Raw genomic sequence first — 19415 nt, 5'->3', positions numbered from 1 at the left:
CCAACATTGCCGGACCCGGCGAGGTCCCCCATCACCGATCTAGGGCATCAAAGGGTTTTTGGGGTTTTTTTTTTTCTTGGTGATTGAAGCAATTGTTGGCTTCTCTTTTACTGCCCATTCGTACACCATCACTGTGATGTCTTCTTTTTGGTCAATTTACTATTAAACTTGCCTAATATACAGTCCAAATCTCATCCACTCACACTGCTTGGACGCTAAATGATGCGGAGGCACAATTACCATACTTCTAAATCCTACTGAGAACCAGGTCGGAAAAAATGTATTATGAGCTTAAGCCCTTTCCAAAAGAACTCCTGATGAACTTGAAACGATATGGAAATATGTTGTTAGTTAAATGATCTTAAATAAGTTGACGTTTGTCCTCTTCATTTTTTCTTGTGCTTTTCACCAACATTGGTCAGGTTACTAGTTTGCAGGGTCCTTGGCATTTGCTTTTGAAACATTCCTGCCTTGTCATACTCTCTCTCTCTCTCTCTCTCTCTCTATATATATATATATATATATATATATATATATATATCTTATTCTTTGTCAGCTGAAAGCATCACTTTATTAAAATTGTCTCTACGCACCTATACAATGATCGTGTGGATCATCCACACCATCTATTGTATAGATCAAGAAGAAATTAACAATATAATAAAAAAAATTAAAAAGATCTAAGGATTAGAACTTACCTCATTAAGCCTTCTTAAAATCTCCTCTCCTTTTTTCTCCAGGTATCCTATTTTTTTTTAAACCTCTCCGTATCTCTTTTTAAAGAAACTTCTCATAAGATAAGATGAGCACATCCTCACTTATCTTGAATTTGAATTTTTTTTATAACATTTGATAAAAAAATTATTATTACTACTCCAAGAATCGATCCCTAACCCTCTCTCACAACTAAGAATGTATCTACCAACTCAATTATTGACCAATCAAATGTTTGGATAAAATATTTATTTTAGTTTTTTTTAATGCACCAAAATTTATGGTTATTACAATCCAATCACATATTTGGATAAAATTCTTACTCCATGGAAAAATTGGACTAAGCAAAATCCTGTTTGGTGGTCATGGAATTGTAATCAACCAATCAAATTCACAATGTATGCCAATCACTTATACACATATATAATCAGAATGTCATGTGTAAATAGTGTATATGGATGGCCAGCATGGATAAACACATGCATCAATGTGGGGCCTACAAAGGTAGTGGATTTCAAAATTCACGAAAATCCCACATGGGACCAAATGCAATTCCATGGAACCAAATGCAATTCCATCCCACCTAATCCCAACCTTTTCCTAATTCTTCCCATATGCTAGATGGAATTTGCACTGGACCAAATGCAATTCTATCCCACTTAATCCCTTCTAATACCATGCGCAAAACGCTGCCCCTTAGGGGGTGTTTGGTTCATGGAATTGGGAAGAATTATGTGGGATGGGATTCAAAAAATGTAATTATTACATATGACAGGGATTGTCCCCTGATACCATGGGATAAGCCTAATTCCATGCTACGTTTGTAACATGGTGGGATTCCCTCTTTGGTTTGTTGTACATTGAATAGATATACCCACCATCATTTGAAACTATTGAGAATAACATATATGTGTTATATCCAAACTGTTCATCTATTTTGTAACCTCATTTTATGGCATGGGCCTAAAAATAAGGCAAATTCAAAACTTATGTGCCCCCAAAGAAGTTTTCAACGGTAGGTGTTCAATCCCCACTGCTTTCTCTGGTGGGGTCCACTTGAGCTTTAGATCTACCTGATTTTTTGGTCCATGCTCTAAAATGATCTTGAAAAATGGGTGGATGGTGTGGATATAGCCCACACATCATGGTGGGACCTACAAAACTTGCTAATATTGAGTGGAATTGGCATGGGACCAAATGCAATTTTATCTGATCTAATTCCAAGCTTTTCCATTCTTCCCAAACATTAAGTGGAATTGGCAAGGGACCAAATGCAATTCCATCCCACGTAATCCCATCTAATACCATGTGCCCATTAGTCTTTAACTTTTGCTTTATTGACTGTTGTGTTAGATATTTTAATTAAAATTAAGGAAACCAGTGCAGTTAAATATCCCGGGTCAAAACATATGCACTACCAGTTCCAAATATTACAAATGGAGTATGTCCCAACTTCATCATGAACTACTGTTCGGTGGGTTTGGTCTCCCTTCATGTTTCGCTGTAAGGGGCCCTATGGGGCTGCAACTATAATATTCCCTAAACGGACACAGTCCTGCAAAGGGCTCTGTGGGCCCATTGCGATGTATATATTTTACCAATGCTGTCCATCCAATTTTTCAGATCATGTTGAGGATACTAGCCTTAAAATGAAGGGATCCAAAGCTCAAGTGCACTATACAGTGGGGATTGAATGCCTACCATTAAAAACTTCTTTGGAGCTGCAGAAGTTTTGATCAAGCTATATTTGACTTTTCCCTCAATCCAGGTCTGTGTGAGTTATGAATAAGTTGGATGACAACCATGGGCCTTAAGAAGATTTCAAGGGCATCATTATCACGACTGCTTCATGTGGTCTAGTCCACTTGAGCCTTCCATCTAATTCCTTGTGGGTTCGTTCCCTAAAATAATTAGGCAAAATGGATGAATGGCATGGATAAAGCACATACATCACAGTGGCCCCAGAAAGCCCCTAATAGGACCAAGTTCGCCTTACTAGGCAGAACAGTCCTGGTGTCATTTATTTAAATGGGCTAATTATTTTGGCCCGAGCCTGCTTGCAACCCAACCCGACTTGGCCAAACCCGGCCGAGAAACAGGTGTACGACTCTATCTGGAGTTTCAACACTAGTTCAAGCATCCCTTGTAGTAAGTGTGCAAGAGTGTGTGGGGTGGGTGTGTGTGAGTGCGTGTGCATAAAAAATGTCTAATTTTTATTTATTTATTTTTACACACGCACCCTCACACCCACACACACACCACAATGGTTACTCAAAACTTAGTGTTTACCACCAAGCCATGAGGAGGGACCAAAAGCAGGTCCAATTGACTCATGGGTCAACCCAACCCATTGCCAGCCATAGTGCAAATATAAAACTCAGCCTTGAAGGCGGTTGTCAGTGGTCCAGGCCGTGCCTAGAAAAGTCAAAATTTCTAATAGAAATGGCTAAAAAAAATAAAAAATCTTTGATTTTCTAATAGAAATGGTTAAAAATAAAAATAAAAATTCTAGACTAATTTCCATGGATATAACATATTGAGGATCACTGTTAAGTTATAATGCTCCTAGTTGCATCAGGTTACTTGGACAATCCAATCCATCAATCTGAAATGTCCATTAAATTAGAACACTTCCACGTGTTATCATACGAAAATCTTAGTGATCGGATGTGATCTAATCCATCCTTGATTTAGCCTAATTTTTATAGCCATCCTTTCTGTAAACCACTGATGGGACTGTTACTTTTGCATAAGAAGAGCTATTCTTCATAAACATAAGCAATTCATGATGGTCCTAACAAATAGATGGATCAAAATGTAGATTGGAACTATTTTTCTGTAAATAATCTTGACCATCCATGTGTGAAGCCATTGATCCAATGGTTAATATGTCTACGAGTAGTCTGGTAGTTTCCATGGTTGCCCATGAAATTGCCATTGTACCTAACGAACAGTCTAGATCAATGGATTGGAGAAAGAGTCACAGTCCAGTCAGGGGCACTATAACGTATACTACTCCGACAGCAACACTCTATCACACGCATGAGAAATTCTCACACACTAGTTAATACTAGATGTGAATAGATTTCAGCATATCACATCTAGAATTTACACCTACAGGCTACAGCTAGTTCTTATCTTACACTAAGTCGTCAGTGTCAAAATCATCATTCAATCCATGCCAGATGTGCATTTGCTCCGCATCCATTTGCTAAAAGTAGACATGCTTGCTGAACCAATAGATTAATTTGGGCTTCAAATCCGAGCCATGTATGACCCGGGGGCTTCAATTAGAGCCCGTGCTCATCCATGCTAGGGTAGGCCAGAATGAGCCAGCCTGGATCATTCTCATCTCTGTGGAGCTTGAAATTGTGGAGTATGGAATTGGCATTCCAATTTCAACAAACATCGGCATCAATGATGTTACATTATTTAAGGCTAAGTCGCTAAGTTCAACGGTGCAGCCTACCCAGCTAACTTTGGAGTAATGAGTCACGTGGGTGGGCCTATCATAGATTGTGACGGATGAGGATTTCCTGCGAAAGCAGATGCTGGGTGGGGCCACCGCGATGATTGTGAGCATCCTTGTGCTGGAACTTCTTGATAAACAATAGCGTTTTGTTTAGAAAGTGCAGAAACCTTGTTTTTGCAAGTCCATCAACCCATACTTGAAAGGGCGAGCAAAGTAAGTGAAGGTTGTGGCTAGATTTTGAGCTAGCAAGTCGAGCAATGGATCAGGTTTGATGTAGGTTGGGGTCAGCCCAAGCCTGACCTATTCAATTAACGAGTCAAGAAATAGGGCCCTGAGTCATTACCTTGTGACCTAACCTGACCCATTGAAAATTTCTTGAGCCTGAGCCAGATTCAATCCATTTAATTATAATCAGGTCGGACTTAACTACTGTTTATTGCCACTTATACCTCAATCACTGTGATTCCTACGTGTGTCAGCTACGGTTTATTGCATGTGGTTCTTGCTCATTCATTTTGGTTCTTATTGATCTTGCCTTGGCATGCATTGGCCGCTAGATTCTCTCTTCATTTAGAATGGACTAAAACTATAGTATAGGTATTTTTGTTTTAGATTATGGGTCGAGTCAGGTTGGGTTGTTTAGCCCAGCCCATTAATGCACTGCATGGTCAGGTTAGGTCAGGTTGAACTAAGTTTTTGGCCTGCTCCTAACCGCAACCCAACCTGACTTGGCCGAACCCAGCTTAGAAGCAGGTTAGGCTAATTGACTTGTGTTCCCACCTGACCCATCGCCAGCCCTAGCCATTTCTCTTAGTGCAAATATAAAAGTCAGCCTTATAAATAGGACCGTCAGTGATCCGAAACTCAAAATTCTTGATAGGTATGGCCCAAAATAATAAAAATATGAGCTGCAACCTTTTTGGATGCATGGTTAGGAGCGTAATTCAACCTTTTTCTGAAGTAATTAATTCACCATTTTCAGTGGGCCCCGGACTTGGGAGGTTGGCATACATGTACACCACGTGCACATGCTTATATCGGTGGTCATACTCTCTAGAACGTTTTCTAAAGTCGGATCAATGCTTTTCCATGTTTTACAGCGTGTGGAAGATAAAAGGAGAAGGAAAGTCAAGTAATGACTATCAAAGTCTCCAAGTCGTCCTGTTGGTCTATGTTAATTCTGGCCCATTCCTTTTATGGTGGACTTCTAAGGGCACACTTGCAATGTGATCCATAAAAAAATAAAAATAAATAAATAAGTAAAGTGTCAATCGTCTGTATTGAAAGCACATGAAATTCCAGTGCCGGCGCTTCTCATTGGTCCATGTCATTTCCTATGACTCTATCTCACAAAATATTCCAAATCTCTCTCTTTCGGATAGATTGTCTAATACACAAAACAACTTTTAATGTATGGAACTTCACTAAGCCCCACCATGATTTTCGTGTAAGATCCACACCATATCCATCATTTTTTTCATATAATTTTAGAGCATGAGCCCAAAAATGAGGTACATCCAAAGCTCAAGTGGACCACACCACATATAGGGATTGAGCAAACTACCGTTGAATCCTTCCTAAGGCCAACTGTGAGGCTTAATTACCTATTAATAAGGTCACCAATACCTAGATGAAGGTAAAACAAAAATATCAGCTTGATCAGATCCTTTTGTGGCCCCAAGAAGTTTTCAACGGTAGCAAACAATTCTTACTATTTCTTGCGGTGTTGTCTGCTTGAGCTTTGGATTTTTAGACTAATTTCCAAGAATAATCTGAAAAATGGATGAACAGTGTGGATCTAAGAAATACATTGTCATGAGGCTGTCACGAGGCCCATGCAAATTTCACAGGTCAAGAAATCTGGTTGCTTGCCGGAGAGAAGAAAACAGAAAGTGTTAACATATCGAACTTTCATGAGCCAATCATGATGCATGTGTTAAATGGACACCGTCCGTCCATTTTTCATACCTTCAGGGCATGAAGCCAAAAGCGAGGCAGATCCACGGCTCAAGGCCACACCAAACTAATCAGAATTGGACGCCTACTTTTGAAAACTTCTTCAGGCCACAGTCGGTTCTAATATATTTGTGTTTCTCTTTGTCTATTACTGTGAAATTAAGAAGATGTTATTAGGCAAATAAACCTTAGGAAGGTTTTGAAGTTAGTCGTTCAATCCTAACCGCTTTCTGTGCTGTTTTTCACTTGAGCTCTGCATGTGCCTCTTTCATCTTTTTATTATTATTATTATTATTATTATTATTATTATTATTATTTTATTTAGCAAAAGGTCATTTCATATATATGTAGATAAGATAATGCACAAGTAAGGATGGGCCTGTTAACAAAAAGGAAATACGGGCCCATCAATCAAAAAGGGGAAGGCACTAGCACTGAGATTCTCTCACAAAGATATAGGGGCATGGCCCTTCTTTTGCAAAAAAAAAAAAAAACACTAGGATTCTCTCGATGTGCCTTTTTGGGCTGGTTCTCTAAAATAATTTGGAAAATGATGGACAGTGTAGATCTAACACATAAATCATGGTGGGCCCAATAAAGTTCCACGTGGTAAAAGTTGTAATTGTGCAGTAGGTGAAATCAGCAGCGTGTTTTGTAAGCTGGCGTGTGGACCAGTGAGAAGCGAGGGTACTGAATTTTCAGTGCCTTCAACCCACACGATCTAAAAAAAAAAAAAAAAAAAAAAAACAAACAAACAAACCAACCGATTACAAGTGTTGACAATCGAAGTCTCTCCATCCACCCGTGGGCACTTTGTTTTTACGATTTGTCCCATTTGCTTTCTTACGAGCTACTATGCCGCATCAGCCATTTTACATTAATCAGCATGATTCTTGCAAAAAAAAAAAACTACTTAGCCCTAAAGACAATCATGACTCGGTCATGCTCGACCCATGACCATCTAAGCAGCATTATTTTCATTATATATATATTATCTTGAGCAGTATGATGTAAGATTAAACACCCTTACAAAATTTACATACAATGTGTTTAGAACATTATTTTTATTTGTTTAGATTAAACTTAATTAATACTGTAACCGATCATGCCAAACAACTCTTCACGAGGATAAAGAAAATCCCTTGAGAAACAAGATTGATACCACAAGTAATTAAAAATTACATTGATTTTCATGAAAGACAACACCTTTTAAGTAAAAACACCAACGCATATAAAGGAAGCATCAGGATTCAGAAAGAAATGTTCATGGATGACGTGGGAGATGGGGGAATGGGCATATCCATGTTCCCTTCCATCATCAAAATCACATTCTTCATGGAAGGACGAAGTGCCGGTTCATCTTGAATACACCACAACCCCACCTTTACCATCCTATCCAAAATCTTCCCTTCCACTTCTTCTCCGCCCAGAAGCTTACGCAACTCTCCACCCACAAAGCAGCTATAAACCCATTCAGAGAGAACAATCTCATTATCTGGAACCTCTAACTCAATATACCTCCTGCAACATATAATTTCCAATAACACGATCCGGTAGCTATAAACATCTGCCTTCACTGATATAGGTGTGTTCTTCTGCCATTCAGGTGCCAAGTACCCTCTCGTCCCTCTCACCCCAGTAAATGTTCTTGTTTGATCTGGCATAACCAGCTTTGCCAACCCGAAATCAGATATCTTTGCAGTCCAAAAGCCATCCATGACTATGTTTTGAGGTTTTATATCACAGTGGATGATATGGGGCTCGCATTCTTCATGTAGATAGAATATCCATCTGGCGACATCTAGTGCAATTCTCACTCTTTCTTTCCAATCATGTCTGCTTTGGGCCTTGAATAGAAGGTTTGCAAGAGATCCGTTGCTCATGTATTCGTAAACCAGAAGCCTGGAAGAACCCTCATCACAAAAGCTGAGCAATCGTACCAAGTTCCTGTGATGAGTTCTCCCTATTGCCCTGGTTTCAGCACGGACCTCCCTTTCTCCTTCTTCAACCATTTTCTCGAGTCGCTTAACAGCTACCGTTCTGTTGCTATTGTATAAGGAGCCTTTATAAACTGTTCCAAAAGAATCCTTTCCCAACTCTTCCTTGAAATTGTCAGTTGCTTTCACGAGCTCATTGTAAGAAAATGATCGAAGAAGAATCTCCTCAGACAAGCTCAAATTGTTATCATCTGTCATCTTTTTATAGCTTTGTGCTCGATTCCTGTAAATAAGAAAACAGGAAAAAGAAATGCTGGCAACTAAACACGTGGCAAGAACTATACCTGCGATTAAAATCTTTACACGTGGCTCTTTCTTGTTTTCACCAGGTACCATCCTTGTTACATTTGGAAAGGAATCGGTGATAGCATCCACGGGACTTTCATGACCAACCTTGATGAAAATGATTGATGAGGCCGATTCACTTTCTCTCCCATACTTCATTGGAAGCGTAAGTTTCATGCACTTTCCATATTCAAACATTGCAGCCTCACAATTACAATCGTCCAAACAAACCTTTCGGCATTCGTCTTTAGTGATTGATAAAGTAGCATACGAACTGTCGAGATCAAACTGCAGTCTCCACTGTAGAAGTTTCATATGTAAAATTTTCATTCTTGCCAATGCAAACTTCCAGAGTGAAGTTTCTGCTGCAGCCCCCAAATTTTTTATCAGGATCAGTGAAACTGAAACCAGGCAGACAAAGGCAATTGGGTTGGTCGTCTGTTAAAGTGCAGTAGCTGTTAACCCCGCAGATACCGTTCACCTTACATTTATTTGACAAGGCAGACCAATCAATCGTCATTGTTGAGATACCGCTCCGTGTGAAGCTGTGGGAATACAAGCGGAAATCCCATCAACGTTGAGGGTCGCACGGTAGATAACAATTCCGTTATTAGCAACGGCCCGTCTTGCCACGATACTTGTATTGTAGCCAGTGGCATTGACTAGGTACAGGGAGCCATCCTGGTAGAGCTGTAGTCTCAGGGTGTTTCCTGGCTTATTAGTCCCTGTTGCCCAATATGCATCGCCAGGAGTGTTACCAGTGTCTTTCGGGTACAACACGAGGTTTGAGTCGGTTTGCATGCTCAGCTGAAAGCCCCCGGTCGAATGGTCAGTTTCTGATGCGCTTGAGAATAGTTGATTGTTCGGAAGAAGGGATTGACCCCATAAGATGGTGTCAGTCGGATAATTGAAACTTTCCCAGATGCTTTTGTAATCGGAATTGTAGAGAACCAAGTTGCCTGAATCGAGCATCGAAGCTGAGTACACCGGAAGGGGTGAGATATTACCTGAAATGATCATATCTGGGACTCCAGCAGTTTTTAGAAAGAGACCATTGTTCATTAAGACCAATGTACTGTTGCCAGAAACAGGCGGGTCATCTCGGTTGGCTGTCCACACGGTAGTCTTGTTTGGGCTTGTCTCCAACCATATTCCGACCTTGAAGCTGGTGCCTTCACGGTAGAAACCGAACCCGAATAAGCGGGAAGGTGAGAGCCATGAAGTGGGCTGGGTGGTGGCTGAGAGAGAAGATTCTAAGGTTATGTTTGTATGTTTTGGTTGAGCTGTTGCAGTAGAAGATGTGAAGAGAAAGAGAAGAAAGAGAAGGATGACAGCCATGAGAAATTATGTATGGAAGGAAGACTTGGAATTGTCTATGTTTGCACTGCCTGAATAGGAAGGAAGGAGGGATTTAAAGAATTGTTATTGCGGTACAGCTGCCAACTTTTGCACAGGCTTTTGGACTATTTCCGTATCATTGCCTATGATTTTAAATTCCGAGTTTTATCATTGTTATTTTTCCGTATCATTGCCTATGATTTTGCACACACTTTTGGACTATTTCCGTATCACTACCAACTTTTGCATAGGGTGCCGGAATTGACCGTGGAATGCATGGAATTGACTGTGAAGTGAAGGGAATTGACCGTAAAATGCATTGAATCGACAATGAAGTAAAGGAAATTGACCATGAAATGCATGGAATTAACCATGAAGTGAAGGGGAATCGCCGGAATTGACCGTGAAGTGAAGCAAATTGACCGTGAAATGCATGAAATTGACCGTGAAGTAAAGCGAATTGACCATGAAATGAATGGAATTGATTGTGAAATGAAGTGAATTGACCATGAAAGTGAAGGGAATTGACCATCAAATGCATGGAATTGACCGTGAAATGAAATGAATGAAATTGACCGTGAAGTGAATGAAATGAATTTTCGACCATCGACCCGATGGAATCTTGGAAAATAAGTAGGTTGGTCTAATGAAAGAAGTTCCCTAGGTCTCCCAAGCAGCAATCCATGGCTACTGCGCCTACGATATATACCGAAACTTGATGGACACGTTCAAACATAAGTCATTAGAAATATACTACTAGCAAGCTATAGAGACTTATAGGAGGGCTGAGTTCGAAAAGTTAATGCATGATATCGAACTTGCCAATCCCCCGATACATGTATGGTTGAGGGAAATAGGGTATGAAAAGTGGGCATCATCACACTTCCCAGGAAAAAAGATTCAATTTAGTTACTACAAACATAACTGAGTGAGTTAATGCTCTATTCAAAGAAATGTGAGAATATCCCGTGACTATACTGATAGAGACAATCAGATTAAAAATTCAAGAGATGTTTTATAAGAGAAGAAAATCAGCATCATCATTCATTGGACCGTTGACACCGTAGGCCGAGAAACACTTAAAGGATCTCATACCAAAGGCATGAGATGTTCGTTACCATGCAATTTCTCGAGATGAATACTATATTATGAGAGAATACAATGATATTGTCAAGCTCAATGAGCTTTCATGTACATGCCACACGTTTGAAGTACAAGGATTCCCTTGTTTTCATGTTCTTTCAGCATGCATTTCACGGTCATTCCGTGTTGATTCACGGTCAATTCCCTTCACTTCACAGTCATTTCCATGCATTTCACGATCAATTCGCTTCACTTCGTGGTCATTTCCATGCATTTCATGGTCATTCCCGACGATTCCGTCTTGATTCACGGTCATTTCCATGCATTTCACGGTCAATTCCCTTCACTTCACGGTCATTTCCATGCATTTCACGGTTAATTCGCTCCACTTCACGATCATTTCCATGCATTTCACGGTCATTCCCGGCCATTTCGTGTTGATTCACGGTCATTGCCAAGCATTTCACAGTCAATTCCCTTCACTTCACGGTCATTTCCATGCATTTACGGTCATTTCCATGCATTTCATGGTCAATTCCGATGATTCCATTTCATTTCACGGTCATTTTCATGCATTTCACGGTCAATTTCCTTCACTTCACAATCATTTTCATACATTTCACAGTCAATTCGCTTCACTTAACGGTCATTTCCATGCATTTCACTGTCAATCCCGGCGATTCCGTTTCATTTCATGGTCATTTTCATGCATTTCATGGTCAATTCCCTTCACTTCACTGTCATTTCCATGCATTTCACGGTTAATCCCCTTCACTTCACGATCATTTCCTTGCATTTCACGGTCAGTCCCGGCGATTCCGTGTTGATTCACGGTCATTTCCATGCATTTCACGGCTAATTTCCTTCACTTCACGGTCATTTCCATGCATTTCACGGTCAATCCCCTTCACTTCACAGTCATTTCCATGCATTTCACGGTCATTCCCGGCAATTCCGTTTCATTTCACGGTCATTTCCATGCATTTCATGGTCAATTCGCTTCACTTCACCGTCATTTCCATGCATTTCGCGGTCATTCCCGGTGATTCCGTGTTGATTCACGGTCATTTTCATGCATTTCAAGGTCAATTCCCTTCACTTTACGGTCATTTCCACGCATTTCACGGTCAATTCGCTTCACTTCACCATCATTTCCATGCATTTCACAGTCATTCCCGGCGATTCCGTGTTGATTCACGGTCATTTCCAAGCATTTCACGGTCAATTCCCTTCACTTCACAGTCATTTCCACGTATTTCACGGTCAATTCGCTTCGCTTCACTTCACGGTCATTTCCATGCATTTCACGGTCATTTCCGGCCATTTCGTGTTGATTCACGGTCATTTCCAAGCATTTCACGGTCAATTCCCTTCATTTCATGGTCATTTCCATGCATTTCACAGTCAATTCGCTTCACTTCACGGTCATTTCCATGCATTTCACGGTCATTCCCGACAATTCCATGTTGATTCACGGTCATTTCCATGCATTTCACAGTCATTTCCCTTCACTTCATGGTCATTTCCACGCATTTCACGGTCAATTCGCTCCACTTCACGGTCATTTCCACGTATTTCACGGTCATTCCCGGCCATTCCGTGTTGATTCACGGTCATTTCCAAGCATTTCACGGTCAATTCCCTTCACTTCACGGTCATTTCCATGCATTTCACGTTCAATTCCTGTCACTTCGCAGTCATTTCCATGCATTTCATGGTCAATTCCGACGATTTCGTTTCATTTAACGGTCATTTTCATGCATTTCACGGTCAATTCCCTTCACTTCACGGTCATTTCCATACATGTCACAGTCAATTCGCTTCACTTCGCGGTCATTACCATGCATTTCACGGTCAATTTCGGCGATTCCATTTCATTTCACGGTCATTTCCATGTATTTCACGGTCAATTCCCTTCACTTCACGGTCATTTCCATGCATTTTACGGTCAAATCCCTTCACTTCACGGTCATTTCCATGCAGTTCACGGTCAATTCCAGCGATTCCATTTCATTTCATGGTCAATTCCCTTCACTTCATGATTATTTCCATGCATTTTTTTCTAAACAAACAAGCTAAAATATAGGACAACTACTCCATTACAAGTCGTATTTTGTATCAAGCAATTTATTTGGGAGAGGGAAATCTGGCATATCTTGTTAGCTTGAGGGGAGGTATTGGAATTTCCCTTGCCTTCAACACAAATGATCTACACTCAATTATAATTAATTTATAAGAAACTTATATATTAATCGGGTTCGTATTGGGTCAGGCAACCCGAGCCCAACCCAAGTTTTATCGGGTTGGTGTTTGTATGGCCCAACCCCAAGACCAAACTCGATACATCCTGCCCAAGCCCAACCCAATGTGTGTCGGTCACAGGTTGATCGGGTTGAGCCCGCCCAACTTTCAGCCCCAAAATCATATATGGTACGTCAAGTAACTAATTTTGGTTTAGAAGATATTCTTGTTATATGAATAAAGAAAGAAATGAAAAAAAGAGATAAAATATTTTTTATATGCTTATATATACATATTTATATAAATATGTGTTAGAGAAAAATGTAGGTAGAATAAAATTCTCCATGTAAAAAAAAAAAAACAATAATAAATAAAAATGGATAGGGATACAATTATAGCTATGGTTATAATCCGTAGCCACAGATTAGGGGTGGAATCGCGGAATCCGCGATTGATCGCCGATTGGGATAGCGACTTGCAGTGGAATCGTGGTAGCCACGATTAATTGCCGAGCTACGGTTATCTATGGCTATGGATTATAACTGTAGCTATAACCGTATCTCGCGATTGATCGTCTGTTTTAGAGCAAGGGCATTTTCATCATGTGCAAGGGCGTCCATACGCCTGGGGAGTATTCTTGGCAACTAAAAAGAAATGGGCTTAAAAAGGTTGTGGGCCATATACTGGTCATACAGTTGGAAATTTCTTGAGTTAAGGGAAATTCCCACCATTGAAACCTTCCCGAGGTTTGACCGTGATGTTTATGTTAAGGGTCAAATATTACATATCAGACCCCAGTTATTGCCTAATTTTACGTACATGATAATACTTAATGTCATATTTTAGTTGTGTTTTTATTGTAGGATGTAATCAGGAGCGTGGACTGAAAAATAGTATCAAAAGCATGGATTTGACACTCTGAAGTCACCAGAGCAAGGGACGCACTCCAGAGAACCAAGACTGAAGAATTTACATGCCAGGGATCCAAGGAAATCAAGCCATTCACGTTAAAGAGGCCCGAAATTGGTGAAGAATGCAAGATCACATAGTTCCCGCCATCTGATTGGCTCGAAAAATCATACATGGCCTGAGAGATATAAATAAACCGTACATATTAAATTTCAACCATTGGAGATCTCGGGAAATGGGCCAACGGACAGATCAGGCCATTAATCTCCAATTTGGGGCCCACCTAGTCTCTGAATATGCCTCAAATTTGGTCTCAATGCCTTAAATAGAGAGACTAATTGAATGAATGGATTGGATTTTAGAAAAAATCACAATGGGCCCCGTATGTACACGTTCCCGCCGCGCGCCGAACCGAGTAAGGCGGGTCAGCAGGCGCTGACCCGCGTCTGTTTCTCAAAACGGCAGTAGCCGTTTTTACGCTGCGTAATGGATGGACGGCGTCCGTTTTGTGGACGCTAGTGGGCCCCACAGAGCAACCGTTCGGATGATCCAAGTCGTCCATCGTGTAGAGGGCCACGAATACATCAAACCTATGCTGAATGTTTGTACCCATGCAAGCACATGTGCGCGATACAGAGGCCATAAGTGGACTGCCCTGCAACATTCAAATTGATTTTAGCATGATTTCGTCTCTGGTCCGAGTCAATGGACATTCAAAACCATCTGTTTCTAACCGAAATTTTGAGGGCAATCTAATGGACGGGGTGGATTTCCATGAAAGCACCTCTGTGGGGCCCACCGATCACGACAGCGTTGGACATGCGAAAGGTTACGCATGTCCGCGAAATCCGGAGTTCCAAGCGGTTGTGGCCCACCATATTTGATCATATGGTAGATCTGAACCGTCCATCATGTAGATCTCTTAAAAACGTCCTAAGAGACGGTGTTTTTTTAGAGATTGAGCGAGGAAAGTGGCAAGTTTAAAGGCTCCGAAGTTTGCTACGAAAAAGCTTTTGCTACGCGTGTGTAGTTGCTGTGACAGCTTCTCCACCACCCCTAGCAGCTATAAAAACGTCCTAGGAGAGCTAGAGAAGGGAGGAGAGGATGGCCAGAGCTTAAGGATGAGAGCTGGGGAAGCAGGGACGTGGAACAAGAAGAAGAGAGAGAGAAACAAGAGCAGAGACGGGTTCGAGCTTTTCTTCTTCTTTAGTTTCTTTTGTTTATGAATTTTTCCAGAGATTATAGCCTCATCATGTCCATGAGTGGCTGAACCTCTTAGCTAGGGCTAAGAAGTGAAGCTTGTAGCGTGATGGGGGACTCTTTTGCTTGTGTTTGGTATTCATACTGAACTGATACCGATTATAGTTTATTTAAGGGAGTGTTTTTAGTTTTTAATGGTCTGTTGTGACTAAAATTACAATGGGTCTGTAATAGCTTTGAGCATGTTCCTTCCTTTTATGTTATGACGTCAGGAAGCCCTATTGTTCACCATCGTCTACTGGGCATGGTAGGATGACGGTACCCTTCCTAACCTTCATAACATGTTGATTGGTTGATAATTAGTTTAATTCCGTTATTTGCTTTGTCTCCTGGGCATAGTTTGGTGATGGAATCCATTCTAATTCATATACTTTTCATCTCTTTAAATTTTAATCAGAGGAAGTTCAGTTTAATTTCCATGATTTTTAAAGCAGGCATAAGATCTCCCTGATCTCAACAAGTGGATCCTCTGAATCCCTAGTTTCTTATTTCTGATTTCTCTTAAGTTCTACATTAATCTCTCACCATTATTTATCAATTTATATTTGATTTAGATTTCATCTTAGACTAGTTCTATTTCTACCTAGTTTCAGATTATGTACAGGTTTCAGTCCCTTGGAATTCGACCTCGGTCTTACCGAGTTTATTACTACATCACAACCCTATACTTGGGGAGTGAACAAGTTTTTGGCACCGTTGCCGGGGATTAACGGTTACGATTCTTTGAATTTAATTAGTTTTAGAATTAGTTTGAGATTAGGATTTTACTAACTTTAGTTTTAGATTTTTATTTCTATTTGATTTTTAGAACTAACTTGTTCCCTGTTTTGTAGGATCCTGACATAAACTTCTAAATTGGTAATCCTTTTCTAATTCCTCTACTGTTTCAATGTTTTAGAAGTCGGGGTTGAATTTTAGAAATTTTCTAATTCTAGTATTTTCCTATTTGTAGGAAATAGTTTATTTTTAGAAACTTTCCTCTTTTGTTTTTAGAAACTAAGTTAATTATTTCCCTTTTTTAGAAATTCTTTCTAATTTTAGAAACTAATTCATCCTTTTTTTATTTTATTTTTAGAAACTTTCTAATTTTAGGCTTAGATTTTCTGTTTTAGAAACTTTCTAATTCTGGAACTTTCCTTTTTAGAAACTAACTTTCTATTTTTATTTTTAGTAACTTTCTAATTTTAACTCTTTTATAATCTAACTTTGTTTCCTAATTTATTTTTAGAAATTTTTTACTTGTAGAATTTTTGTTTAGAAACTAATTTTCCTATTGTGTAGGCTTTTAAGATAGAAATTTCTAATTCGGTAAGCTTTCTCTCTACTTTCTATTTTTCAGTTCTCTTTTAGTAATTTACTTTCTAGTTTAGGACTTTCTTAATTTATTTTAGAAATTTCCACTTTCCTTTAGGAATTTCTTCTTTTAAAAACTAGTTTACTTCTATCTTTCTTTTTAAGGATTTTCTAATTCTAGACATTCTCTTCAGAAACTGACTTGTTTATTTTCTTTTGCAGGTTTTTAACTTAGGGACTCCAATTTGGTAACTTCTTTCCAGCCCTCTTTTTCTTTCTAGATTTTCTTTTCCTTTCTTAGGATTAGCTTTCGAATTTGATTGAGAGCTGCGAGTGTTTCATGCCCAAGTAGGCCCGTGACAACACTCGACGTCTCTTGACTGAAGGAGGATTGGTTGAGGGGTTAACTATCCATCGCAGGACTAAACACCACTCGAAATCCCCTGAGTTAATTGAAGTGATGGCTGAAAACCAACCTCTTCTACCCTAACCTAGGGTGGAGGACATTCAGGATGAGAATGAGGTGCATCAAGCACCCCCGCCATGTACTTTACGAGATTATTTACAACCGGCAAAGGTGAGTATGCCCTCATGCATGATTTTTTTTGAAAATACAGGACATATGGACATCAAGCCAGGGGTTATCCAACTACTTCCTAAGTTCGATGGACTTGAATCTGAAGATCAACCATATCCACATTTGAAAGAGTTTGATGAGATCATAACCACTTTATATTTTCAAAATGTGCCTGAGGACACAGTCAGGCTGAAACTCTTTCCTTTTTCCTTAAAGGAGAAGGCTAAGACGTGGTTACATTCACTGCGTCCTAGATCCATTGGCACATGGAATGACATGCAGAGGGAATTCATAAAGAAAATTTTCCCACATCATAAAACGATTATCCTCAGAAAAGCAATCATGAACTTTGCCCAAAAGGAAGATGAAACATTCTTCCAATGTTGGGAAAGGTTCAAGGATTTGGCCAGTTCGTGCCCACAACACGGCTTTGAAACGTGGCGCATTACAAATTTTTTCTATGATGGACTGACATCTTCCATGCGCCAAATGGTAGAGACAATGTGCAATGGAGAATTCATTAATAAAAATGTTGACGAGGTATGGGATTACCTCGATAGTCTTGCTGAAAAAACACAATTATGGGACTATTACCCAAAATCGAACACCACGTCTAGGCCGACTCAATCTAAGGAGAAAGGTGGATTGTATCTCTTGAAAGAAGAGGATGATCTCAAGTATAAAGTGACTACGCTTATAAGAAAAGTTGAGGCCATGGAAGGAAAGAAGGATAAGGTTAATGAAAGTGTTTGCGGCATCTGTGATTGCAACCTTCATACAACTGAAAATTGTCCTACGATACCCGCCTTTCGAGAAGTGTTGAATGAACAATCTAATGCCGTAAATAATTATCAAAGACCTTTCAATGGACCGACCTCTAATACGTACAATCCTGGTTGGAAAAATCATCCAAACTTTAGTTGGAGAAATGGACAAACTGCTATCCCTCAAAGTTACTTCAATCAAAATCCAAATCAAGGGAAACCTCAAGAAGAACCGGTTCAAAATTCTATGCAAGAGCTGACCCAGGCAATGCGAGACTTTATGCAAAAGATGGATTCACTATGACAGTTATAGAAAAGGGGGTGCTTCCTGCACAACCGCTCCCCAATCCTAAACCGTAATACGAGATAAGTGATCTCAGCTCTTCAAATCAAATGGGGCACGCTAAATCCATCACCACTCTTAGGAGTGGGAAGATCATTGATAAAACCCTTCCGGTTAGGCCCGAAAAGCCTCAAGAACCAGAAGAGAAAAACAATGATGGATCTAGTGAGGCCTCACAAAAATTAGAACCGGAAATCTAGAAAAGTCAGTTACTCCATTTCCTCAACGGTTGGTCACACCAAAACCTCTCTCTAACTCTCAGGATATCCTAAAGGTGTTGAAACAAGTAAAAGTCAACATTCCTCTACTTGATGTCGTAAAACAAATACCTTCATATGCCAAATTCCTGAAAGACTTATGCACGACCAAACGACGGCAGAGTATTCAAAAGAAGATCTTTTTGACCGAGAAGTGAGTATCATCCTAAAGCAAGACGTGCCACAGAAATTTAAAGATCCTAGTAGCCCAACCATATCATGTGTAATCGGGGACCACCGAATTGATCATGCACTTCTTGAATTATGAGCGAGCGTCAATCTGATTCCCTACTTGGTATACAAACAGTTAGGTTTGGGTGAATTAAAACCCACCCTAACCACACTACAACTTGCTGATCGCTCTGTTCGTGTACCAAGAGGGATAATTAAGGATGTGTTGGTCCAAGTTGATAGATTTTACTACCGTGTAGATTTTATCATCCTAGACACCGAACCTATCAACAATATGAGCACTCAGATTCCCGTCATTCTTGGTCGCCCATTCCTTGCCACTTCAAACGCAATTATCAATTGTAGGAATGGTGTCATGACTATGTCTTTTGGGAATATGACATTAGAGTCAAACATCTTTTTCAATAACGCCAGAAACTTAGAGGATGATGACGATTTCCACGACATTAACATGATTGACTCTTTAGTAGAAGATACGACACCTCTGACCTTATTCTCTGACCCTCTAGAGATGTGCCTGGTCCACTCCCATGATTTTGATGATGACATGATTAGGGAGATGTATGCCTTGCTTGATACTGCACCGGTACTTGAAGTTAACCGGTGGAGGCCACAATTTGAAGAGTTATCCCAAACTGATGTAGTGCCTCTACCGTCTAACCTCAAACCGCCGAAGCTTGACCTAAAACCTTTGCCCTCTGATTTAAAATATGTCTATTTAGGTCAAGATGAGA

General features: G+C 40.0%; 2 protein-coding genes and 1 non-coding gene across 3 annotated transcripts; all 3 read right to left on the bottom strand.

The window, feature by feature from the left end:
* Nucleotides 1–7269: 7269 nt before the first annotated feature.
* On the bottom strand, nucleotides 7270–8761 carry LOC131243696 (G-type lectin S-receptor-like serine/threonine-protein kinase LECRK4). The gene has a single exon (XM_058243208.1). The coding sequence runs from the start codon at nucleotides 8752–8754 to the stop codon at nucleotides 7393–7395; it is 1362 nt and encodes a 453-aa protein (XP_058099191.1). The 5' UTR covers nucleotides 8755–8761; the 3' UTR covers nucleotides 7270–7392.
* Nucleotides 8762–8940: 179 nt separating this feature from the next.
* On the bottom strand, nucleotides 8941–9762 carry LOC131243698 (G-type lectin S-receptor-like serine/threonine-protein kinase LECRK3). Its single transcript, XM_058243209.1, has one exon. It carries the CDS (start codon nucleotides 9760–9762, stop codon nucleotides 8941–8943), a length of 822 nt encoding a protein of 273 aa, XP_058099192.1.
* A 7687-nt stretch (nucleotides 9763–17449) lies between these two features.
* On the bottom strand, nucleotides 17450–17556 carry LOC131244721 (small nucleolar RNA R71). The gene has a single exon (XR_009170498.1). It is a non-coding gene; the product is annotated as a small nucleolar RNA R71 (small nucleolar RNA).
* Nucleotides 17557–19415: the final 1859 nt, after the last annotated feature.

This window comes from Magnolia sinica, chromosome 4, assembly GCF_029962835.1.
Source record: "Magnolia sinica isolate HGM2019 chromosome 4, MsV1, whole genome shotgun sequence".
Lineage (NCBI taxonomy): Eukaryota > Viridiplantae > Streptophyta > Magnoliopsida > Magnoliales > Magnoliaceae > Magnolia > Magnolia sinica.
The sequence above is the reverse complement of the archived record's forward strand: the minus strand, read 5'-3'. Positions and strand labels throughout refer to the sequence as shown.

Coding starts and splice junctions, on each gene's coding strand:
- LOC131243696 (XM_058243208.1), bottom strand. CDS start 8,754: ATGAAAATTTTACATATGAAACTTCTACAGTGGAGACTGCAGTTTGAT.
- LOC131243698 (XM_058243209.1), bottom strand. CDS start 9,762: ATGGCTGTCATCCTTCTCTTTCTTCTCTTTCTCTTCACATCTTCTACT.